The 10,874-nt window shown below is 42.3% G+C and overlaps 1 protein-coding gene across 5 annotated transcripts in view; it reads right to left on the reverse strand.

Annotated features, from left to right (window-relative positions):
- ADAT1 (adenosine deaminase tRNA specific 1) overlaps positions 1-10,747 on the reverse strand; it is a 23,963-nt gene extending 13,216 nt beyond the window's left edge. The window contains exons 1-10 of one of the 5 annotated variants that reach the window (XM_065028273.1): positions 10,473-10,747; positions 10,014-10,205; positions 9,491-9,573; positions 9,197-9,265; positions 8,889-8,943; positions 8,046-8,176; positions 6,000-6,606; positions 4,503-4,648; positions 2,480-2,579; positions 10-96 (exon numbers count right to left, since the gene is read on the reverse strand). In XM_065028273.1, the coding sequence (XP_064884345.1) occupies positions 10-96; positions 2,480-2,579; positions 4,503-4,648; positions 6,000-6,606; positions 8,046-8,176; positions 8,889-8,943; positions 9,197-9,265; positions 9,491-9,573; positions 10,014-10,093 (1,358 nt within the window). In that variant the 5' untranslated portion in view covers positions 10,094-10,205; positions 10,473-10,747. The remainder of the gene's footprint in view (positions 1-9; positions 97-2,479; positions 2,580-4,502; positions 4,649-5,999; positions 6,607-8,045; positions 8,177-8,888; positions 8,944-9,196; positions 9,266-9,490; positions 9,574-10,013; positions 10,206-10,472) is intronic. The other 4 variants (XM_065028271.1, XM_065028275.1, XM_065028274.1 and 1 more) reach the window with 4 other exon arrangements.
- Between the last annotated feature and the right edge of the window lie 127 nt (positions 10,748-10,874).

A 10,874-nucleotide genomic window follows, 5' to 3' on the forward strand; every position in this document is an offset into this window, starting at 1 on the left:
TGTCTTTACCGGAGAGTGTCTGGCAGATCTTCTTGTGAAATACTTGTCACCAGCTTTTTGAACGTATGGAAGAGTTCCACTTTACAGATCTTGGATCTGATGGGGAAAAAAAAAAGAGAAGAAAAGAAATCAGAAATTCTGATAGAAAAAAGAAATCAGAAACGCACTGCTCACAGCAGTACATCCCAGCTGAACATTTCTGATGCAGGAATTATGTTCACATCTCAAAGAATTTAAAAGTTCTCCCCAATTTATCTTTTCCCACTCCATCTGAGCTGCCCAGCTGCCTTTTCCCTTTGTTTTCAATGTCACAAAGAGCTGCCCTGCCGCCCTGTCCCAGCCAGCGCTGCCAGTCTGCAGAGAACATCTGAACATCCCCACGCTGTTACCTGTGCGAGACTGCACTGTCCTGTCAGCTCAGAACCGCAGCACGGTGCAGCCAGGCCCAGGCCCAGAACTGATCAAACACGCACAGAGAGACCCCAAAAGCTTGTTCAAACAAAAAAACCCTTAGTATTATTCAGAACAAATAAAATAATCAGAAGAAATATCTGGAGTAATGTTGCCCTTTTCACAATGGTGACAGGACACATTCAGCAACAGCTGCAGGACAGTTAAATACAAAGAGAGTCATTAAAAAATACAATGGATCAAAGTCTGAAAGGTCTTTTGAAGATATCATATGCATCTGTCGGTTTTAAGCCCTTTTCTTTCATCAAAGAGAAGGTAACAACATGAGCTGCTTATAAAGCATAGTTTGTATTTGAAAGCCTCAGCTATATTCTCTATTTAATTAAATTATTTTTATACACTTGTCTTCACCACAACTGGTTCAGGTCTCCAATATGTGCAAATACTGATACTCCAGAAGCCTTGGGGGGGAATAAAAAAAACCCTTCCTATTTTGCTAGCATATTCTTTAAGAACCCCCAAACTGGCATGCAAAGATGCTCTAAAATCTCATCTCATGTTAATCTGTCAAGGGTTTATATTGTAGGTTTTGGTGTTTGAGTTAATATAGCATTAATAAAACCACATACCAGACACCTACTTACAAATTCCTTTTAGTCAGCTTTAGCTTCCTTCATATTTACTGTTACCTAGCACACTGAGAGGGGAAAAAACCCTAAACAACACCCCCCACCCATCACCCTGCGATTCCTCAAGGGTACAAAACAAACAGGGTAGAAACAAAGTCTTACCTATTATCAAACACCCCTCCCATAAAGGCTTTACTCCTTATTTTCATTATAAAAGTTCCTTTTGTAAATGTTTATCACAAAAGTGTAAACAGTTTACTTATTCCTTGACAGTTTCAATCCTGATTTCCTAAGGAAATGAGTCCTCTGCAATCATACAGTCCTGTAGGCTCTGCAGTAACTTTTGAATGTTTTAGTGAATATCAAGCACATGGGAAAAAAGAGAAGGATCTTTCAAGAGTAATTAAGTTCTTACAGTTTTGTGCAAACTGGTAGCTAGCTGATGGCTCTACAGTTTTAATACTGCTGTGTAACAAGTGTGAACCTACTGAGGAAATGGAGCTGGTTGGCTTGTTTAATCTTTCACGTGTTTTCTGGAATATGTTACACACCACATATTGGAAACTAATATTCTGCAGTGCACATGAAGCCTGTCTCAGAAAACACACTAAGTCACCCAGGTCACCTGTGCTAACAAAATGTCAGGATTATCTTTTTTCTCACAGAAAGCCTGGAAAAAATGAACAATACGGCCACTGATAAATCGGTAATGCAAGCAGCCAACCACCAAAACGTGACCCCAACCCTCAAGCTGAACTTCCACAGACCAGAGATAATTTTGGTCACCTCACCTAAGCTGAGGAAAGTGTAGAGAGATGAAGACATTTGTCTGCAGAAGTTCACAAGTAATTCCTCTCAACCACAAGAAAAATACGTAACTGCTTCTTTAAACATTAACAGTGGATAGGAGGTTATGATGTTTCGTAAAGAGCAGTGTCAAGACAACAACTGGAAAGGTGACATGTTTTGCATTAGGAATCTGTTGTAAGCATTTCATAACATTTTCAAACTTCAAGGCAGAAAGTCACATTTCAAAGCAACACTTAACAATCACACATCCAGGTCAGCTGGCCAGACCTGTAACACACAGATTTCCTTCACAGCCATCAACCCAAATGATACAAAGCAAAAGTTCTACTAACTTCACCAACAAATAAGCTGTCTTCTAATAAAAATTTATCATAATCCCCCACCACCATTATCCACAATGGTCTCTTTAATCAACAGTGACAAAGAAACTTGTTAACCCTAATTCAACTTCAGTCATTCCAACATGTCCTTACACAGTGACTCTTCCTCCGCTCCCTGCCTTTTCCCTTTTTCCCCAGTCGGTGGATTTCTTTCTGCTCTGACAACACACTACACATCACATGAGCTAACAGAGGCACGTGTGCTAACAAATTAGGTACATGCATCCAGATATCACAACGTTCTCACACCTGCTCTGCTGGCTCCCGATCCTCTTCTTTGTTGTTCCCTGCCGGACGCCATCCGAAGTGACATCCAGAGGCTGCTCAGGGACCGCGCTCCAACTGATAGCTGAGGAACAACGGAGATGTTCTCATCGCAAAAGCAGAACTTAACAGCTCCTTTCACACTGTATGCTCACAGGATACCATGCTGCTTCCCAAAATAATTCAAACTATAGAGAGGACCATGTTTCTCTAGGGCTAGTACTCTAAAATCTAAAAGAATTGGTAAATTCTGTTTAATAAAAAATTATATACATATACACATACACAGAACTTTCATCTTAATCAGGTCCTTCAAGAATCCGTGCCTCTAAATATTTGGCCTCCAGCTTTCTAATTCTCCCCTTTTTAGGGGTACTCTACTTTCTTTTGTGCATCCTGTCTGGAAAAGGTAGCATATTAACAGACACAAAACTGATTTACATGCCCAATCTGCCACCCATAGCCTAACCAAGAGTCCCTTTAACTTCTTCTGCCTTGAGGCAATTTTTGTTCCCCAAGTTCTCCCATTTCTGCGTTCCTAACAGGCAAAGCAGTTGCACATGCATTAACTCTAAAGACAATTTTCACGGCTTCTCTCCTTTGTGATGCTGTCTTGCTGTTCAGGATGCTCAAAAAATACACCATATTATGGAAACTGGTTATGTTAATAACACTCATATTATGATTCCACTGTATGCTGCAATTGCCATACTCTGCTAAGTGTAGACTGTACTTGCATTGTGATTTAGGTCAACGCCATATCACTCTACTATATTAAAATTGTGTGTAATGTCAAGTAACGTTAAATACATACAACTGGTATTAAACATTAAACCCTCCACATGTAAAGTATCTAAAACCACCTGGTCAGAGGATATCAGATTCTGACAAGCAGGTAAAAATTTACTCAAAAATGAAATTATTTTCTGTTCTTTCATTTAGTCACACTAATTGCAATCTTCAGAATCTTAAACAGAACACATTTTTCTTTTCAAAAGTGCCAGGTGAAATGTTCTTACCAAACAGATTTCAATACCTAGTGTAACAGTCCTGAATTCAGAGTTTATTCTGGTTTTTACCCCCTCAAGAAAAAAATCAACTTCTATAATTCATACGTGCGAAAAAGCGTGACAAAGCATCACTTGTCTTTATTTAACAGAATGACCTGAGTAACTGTACAGAAAGAAAGGCATACACAGGACTTTAGTCACAGTTGGCTTCAGATCTTTTTTGCTAAGTGAATTAGCACAGTTTTTCAATGATGGATTTTGCTTCCTATCTCACAGAATCAAAATCTTTCCTGGCACCTGTAAATAACTCCAATTTAATTAATCTGAGTTCTGTCAAGGAACCCTTTGTTTCCATTCTATTTTATCGTCAGCTCCATCGTAGCAGAGTAAGTTCTGTTTCCAGCTGACAGAGCAGCACACAGCAGCAGAAGGCAGCCGTGTCCCACTCTACAGAAACTGCTTAACTATACACACACTGCGGCAGTTCCACTGGTTTTTTTCCCCAAACGAGACCATGTTGCCACATCACAACGTGACTTGCATATTCATTCATCGCCATGGCAAAAAAATGCAATGTCCAAAACCTCTATCAATGAAAACGTTTACACTATACTACTCTGTATTCTTTCTACGTTTACGGATTTCTGGAGCAATTACGAGCAGAACTCAGCATGGCAAGTCTTCTCTTCATTACCAAAGAGAATGCAAAACTAACTGAAACAAGAAGTCTTTTGATATTTTTGTTTCCTTATTACTGTCAGAACTTTGCTTTCTCTGGTTATTTTCCATCTTTGTTTAGATTATAAATTCTTAATGGCATCAACCAAGTGTTTATTCAGCCTGAAAACTCCCTGCATGGGACTAGAGGCTGAGCTGAATATTATTATTAAGTTCTGGCCTAGCAATGAATGATGTTCCATTTTAGGAAACCACCCAAACCACCTAATTTCTCTTTGGACTTTTGCATGCGGTTATGCAACCAGCCCAAGTTAACTCACCTGCACTGCAAGGAACGAGTTTTGTCTTGTTGTGAGTCTGAACCTCCTGAATTGCCTGACGGCTGTGTTCAAAGCGCAGAGCCGACTGCAGCAGCTGAACCTCCTGGGCGAGAAAACCGTCTGGTAAAAATGAGATGTGCTGACACCTAAAGCAAACATGGAAAAATGCAAGCCATTTTAAGTCTGGTCTTCCCAAACAAGCCCATTTTCACCAATTTCCCTTCATGATCTAAAGCATGTTAATTTTACATTAAAACTGAATTGAGTATGAGTTACAGAAGAGAGACAAGGAGGTTTGGGAGCATTCTGTCTTTACAAAAAGTATTTGTTAAAAAAAAAAAGCACCACAGCTTATTAAGACCTTGTCCATCCTAGAAAAACTACAATGAACTGATTTTAAAAGGTCTAGTTAAAAGCTAGCATTATCAATATAGATAAGGTATACAGGATAAAAACTGCAACATACTTCTGCAACCACAATGAAAAACAATAATCTTAACATATTTACACAGTCAACCATATTACATTAACAACTGTTTTTATGAACCTAAGGGTTCATAATCAAAGATTAGAAAGATACAAAATAGACTTACAGTTCCATGTACAGTCTCACAGTGGTTACCCTGAACTACCATTACTCACTGAATGGAATATTAACCTCCTGGAAAAATTTAAGTTTGGATCCAAGCTTAGGAAGACAGTGTAAAGTAAACTGGTTTTCCTACAAGTCCCTTCAAAACAAGTCTAAAATATTGCATCTTTTACTTGCTGGAAAGTAAGTCTGAAAGCAGCGTGTCTAAAATCAGCAAAAGCTTCAGAAGAACTAAGAAGTTAATTTAATGCTAAGTTATAAAAAGGCTTGTGAAGACAAGCAGAAAGACATCCCTCCCACAGTGCAAAGGACGACCTGCGCATTCATTTGGAGTCACTTCTGTCAGACTGCCTGTGGGATGGACAGATTGGGCAGCTTTTACAGTTGATTTTAGGAATGGTCCTGCAAGAAATAAAAGCTGCTTTGGCTCACCAACACAATTCTGTAAAAGGGAACTTAAAATGACCCTGTGGAATATGGGTAACTGAATAAATTAAAACTTCGCTAGACCCTACTTGAGGAAATAAAATCGGGAAGAGGGCAAGGAAAGTTCAACTTCACTAAAAAGCTTCCCTATGCTGAGTTTGTGTCCTTCCAGATGCTTTTTCTGCTGGAAGGTCTCTAGAAAATCTCAAGTGGCTTATGGCTTCTCATTGTTCTGTGAAGGGAAACCAAGGGGATCCTGAATCTAATGGAAATTCTTTGTGAATCTTCATCTGACCTATCAGCCGTAGTCACCTTTTCTCCATACTACACCAGGCTACTTTCGGAAGATGTAAGTTTGCAGAAAGTCACATTTTCTGCAAATGCCTTTGGTGCAAAGTCCCGATATGTGCGTGACATGACGCCTTCCATAACTCACTGACTCCATGCAAGCTATCTGATTCCCAAAGGAGAGTACTTACCTTTCAATAATTGCTCTCCGCATGGCTTCTTGGCTATATGGACACTTCCCCACTATAATTGCTGACAGATACACTGGATACTGCAGGAAATGCATCAGAAGAGCTCCCTGACACCCTAACACATTCCAGCGAGCCAGTTTATCACTGCAGGACATGGAGCACGTTCTGTCCCCACGACCTGGCTTCACTCGCAACAACCCCACGCAGTGATAGCCCAGCCCTGGCACTCGGGCATCAGCCAGCTCCCCGGGTACACATTTTGCTCCAGTTCTATAAACATCTACCACCCTCAGTCTCCCTACAGCAGTGTCCTGATGAGCTTTTTGCATCTCTGCAGAACAGTCATAACTCTTTGGATCTGTGTTGTCTTCTCGTTCCACAGATACCTGCTGAACAGCCAGGTCTTCATTAATTACAGAAAAATAACCATCATCAGTTTTCATTCTCTTGATTGCATGATGACTTGCTGTTTTCTCAGATTTCCTTTTATCTTCTGGATTCAAATGATCATGGTTACTTCTATGCTCTGCTGATTGTCCAACTGCATCACTTGGCTCAGAAAGCTGGTTTTCTGGTTCACTAATTGGAATAATAGAAGCATCTCCACCTAGAACAAAAGAAGTGACATCAATATTGGCCAAACCCGCATCTCTCATGACTGGAACACACCACACCAATAATATTACAGCTACTATTAGCTTCCACAGATTTGCAATCAGGAAAATTTAACTATGAGAACATGCTTTTCAAACAAGGTTGCCCTGTACAATGATGAATCAGACTTCACTGACATTTGAGCCAATATATATTTAATTTTGAGTTTTGTGTTCTACCTAAGAAATAATCAAAAAAGCAAAATTTAAAACAAAAATTACAAAGCAAAAGGTGTCAAAAGGCACTTGACAGACTACAAGCAGAGCTGAAGACTCGCAGGAAAACCAGTCTGATCTAACTAAACTATACAAACCTGAAAAGAATTATTAAAGAGTAACATCTCAAATAAGGATGGAAATTTTAATCTTTATCACTAAAACAAGCTCAAACCCAAAATTCTGAAGCTCAGTTCAAAACAAACAAAGCCTGACAGGCACATGAGGAAAATGCAGGCAGGGCATTATACTTGCTATTAGCTTTGAACATGCAGATTCCACTTGCGTACTCATTAACAGAGAAAACCATTATAACATATTCCAGCAATGCTGTCAAAATAATGAAAATGTATGAGCAATTAATTCACTATGCAAAATATTGATGAAGTATATTTTGAGAGTGCTTAGACTTCCTTGGTAACAAACTAAGAGTTGAAGACCATGCTGGTAAGAGTGTGGTAACATGGAGACATCCGATAAGCTGGTAGACCAAGAGGATGCATTCCTGCTTTTTGCCAATACTCATCTTTGTGTGTTTTCAAAAAACAGCACCACAAAGAGCATTTTCCATGACAAATGAAAAGTTGCGTTCCATTCCATACGAAGTTTTGGGTTGGACGGGTGGTTTGTGAGTAAGGCTTTTTTGGGTGGTTTTGAGGGGAGTTTGGTATTGGTTCTTTCTGGTTTTGTTTGTTCTGATTTGGTTTTTTGTCTGTTTTTTTATTTTTTTGGTTTTGCTTGTCTCATGGTTTGGTTTTTTGTGTGCGTGGCTGCGTGCTTTTGTTTTAGAAACTGTGGTAAATATCAATCTTTTTATTAAAAATTGAATCCAAGGAGACAACCTACAGAGCAAAGCAACCAGGAGACAGGGCAGAACCTCTGACAAGTATATTAGTTTCTGGAAATGAAAATAGTAGCCTTTATTGTTTAAAGAGAAACATCCCACTATATAATGAGCAGTATATCAGATTTACTGAGTTCTAATTAATCATATCCAGCGAGACAAAATGCCAAATGTATCTGTGGAAGACCAGTCAATACATCTTAGCACAGAGACTGATAACATGAGTTCTTGCCCCACTGTCACCCCAGACCAAAGAGAGACCAAAGAAAGGCAAGGGCCAGAAAAGATTCTACAAGCGGGAGCCACGACATTGGTTCCCTCCAGCTTACTCACATGGGGTATGACTGGAGAAGAAAACAAACGTGATATTCGGTTTGAGTTTCCATTTCCCAGTCTCAGTTCCCGGAATAAAGATATTGCATTGCTGATGGGAAGCTGCCAGCTGCACCTGGTGGAGAAGGTACCTGTTAGGCAGAAAGTTTTCATGAAACGCATATTTCATTTTTGATGCATGGGAAAACACCAGATTTAGATGCCCACTTGTTCTTTCCTGACAAAGTCTGTGAGGAACCAATCAGCTATGCTTCCAGAGATAGATGGCATCCAACATACTCCCTAAACACAGTCACTGGAAACTCAAAGGGTTGGATTCAGTGGTGTCAACTACCTCCTCAAATCATACAACTAAGTTCCAACTCATCCGATGGTGTGAGAGCCACTTTAGTGGCATCAAACCACAAGAAACATCCTCGTGCCTGCAGCATTACTATTTTCCTGGCTCAGTTCCTTGAACTAACTTATCCCACGAGAATAAGAGGAGTGGTATGTGGGAAACAGCACAAAGGCTGTCCTTGACAGCTGGTCATCAGAGCAGCATTGACATCACATGAAATCAGATCCTAATTCTTCCTACAGAGGCTCCACAAGAAAGAGGAAGAAACAGGCTTTTGTGAGAGGACCTTAACACCATTTAGAAGTGTAAAAATGAGGTTAAACTCCTGCTAACAAAGGGGAAAAAAAGCATTGCCTACACTGAAGTAATACTGTCTCTTTCATTACATTCACATCCCTGAAGCTGCAAAATCTGGCTATTTCAGCTGTAGGTCAAAACCATTTGTATTGCAACAACCAGCCTCAAGTGTCACTGAATAACAGCACGTGAACTTCATGCCTCACCTCTGGAAGCTCCTTTTAGCCACAACTTCAGCATGACTGTCATTCAGAATGTCTCCTAAAGCAACAACCAAACGAGAACACACATCGTTACCAAAAAGGAGATGAACAAAGCAAACAGGATTTGACAGATCACAGCTCTCTGGCTGCCTAAGCGCCTCTCTTCTTGACAAGATGAGGCCTGCCTTTCACTTCTGGCTTCAATCCACAAGTCCGAGCTCAATGCCTTGGACATTTTCATTGATTTTATGATACTAGCAAGAAAGAAGGTAGCATAGGTAGCCTACTCTTGGATTTTACAGCATACTTACCATTTTTTCTCATTTTGTTTTGGCCAATACATTTTGTTCCAGTTCCCATAGCAACAACTTCCTTCCTTACTAAAAAAAAGAAACCACATTAACTGAATGAACTATCTCCAGAAGCACTGCCCTCATACAGTCATTCTGGTAAAACAACACACAGAACATTGTGTAGAAGGGAAGGTACAGGGAAGCAGGCATGTGGCATTCCAGAAAGGAAACACTACCAGCTGGAAAACTGAACTTAACAGGCAGAAGCACTGGTGCTAAGGAAGTCTATGATTCCACAGCAGGACTGCTAACCCAGGCCAGGCAGCACACAGTGGACACTGGCGCAGGATTCCTCAAACACGGGACACAATCTGCATGACAACACGGAAGCACCACTAAGGGGAAAAAAAGATGATGGTGAACTAACACAAACACACAGCGTAATAATGCAGTCTGTTAAAGGACAGCAAACAGAGACCTTTCTGGGATTCTCTCAAATAGTAGCCAAGCACACACTCACAAGGGTTTACATTAGGAATGCAAGTCCTGTCTAGACTTTCGGCACTTATTGAACAGCTAAATACAGGTTTTCACCTTCTTAATTATAGTCTGGGAAGAACAGCATTTCACTATAATCATCTCTTTCCAGACAGGAACTCTAAAAGCTTTAACAATCACAGAAAGAACTTGGGTGGAGACAGAAATGGAACAGGAAGAGGTGTATGTTTTTTATTTTTAAAAGTATTTTGGAGGCGGGGGAAAAAAAGGCACCAAGGACTGACATGTCCTTCCCCCCTTTGCCCCTCCCACCCCAATCCTCACAACTCATTCTTACCCTGAAGATTCCCCGGGCAAGCAAGACCCTCTCTTTGGGTTGTGGACTCCACTTTGACAACAGCTGCTAGTGAAGTCCATTCCCTGTTTGGATCTGGTTTCCCCTGCTTGGGGAGTCTGGTCTTATAATGCAGGTAACACAGCTCAGCAATTTCATCAGCTGTCCATACAGCTCCTGGTGCAACCGCAGATTCTAAACAGAATTGGATTCCATCACAAGAGATTGACAACCCCCATCCCTTCAAACCCTACGGCCTTGCTCTGCACAACACTCTCCTGTACCAGATTCCAATATCCAAGGCCCCTTCAGGTTTATTTATACGATGTTTTCTAAACCACTCGCGCTAAGCACCGACGCTGGGGCCCGTACAGCCGCAGCAGCAGGTGAGGTCGCCGAGCTCCGCTCTGCAGCGCTACCGCACCCACCGCGCCCCGGCCCCGCGCGGGCCCTGCCCCGCACCTGAGGCCGCCGCGCTCATCCCGAGAGACCTCCGGGCCTCCCCGCCACGGCGGCCGGGGCACGCAGAGCTCCGCAGCCCGGGCTGCCGGCGCCCCGGACGAGCTGCTGCAGCGCTCAGGCGTCCGCCACACCGCCCTGGGCGCCGCCGTGGTCACGGAGGAGCCGCCGCCGCCGGGGTCCGGTCGAACAACAGCTGCCGCCGCCGGGGTCCGGTTGAACCGCCGCTAGAAGCCCCGCGCCGGTGGCAGCAGCGCGCAGCCGCCCCCAACCCGCGCACGCGCAGCCGCCCCCAACCCGCGCACGCGCAGCCGCCCCCCAACCCGCGCACGCGCAGCCGCCCCCCAACCCGCGCACGCGCAGCCGCCCCCCAACCCGCGCACGCGCACAGAGCAGACACGAGGC

The sequence above is a fragment of the Columba livia genome, chromosome 13 (assembly GCF_036013475.1).
Source record: "Columba livia isolate bColLiv1 breed racing homer chromosome 13, bColLiv1.pat.W.v2, whole genome shotgun sequence".
In the NCBI taxonomy this organism is placed as follows: domain Eukaryota; kingdom Metazoa; phylum Chordata; class Aves; order Columbiformes; family Columbidae; genus Columba; species Columba livia.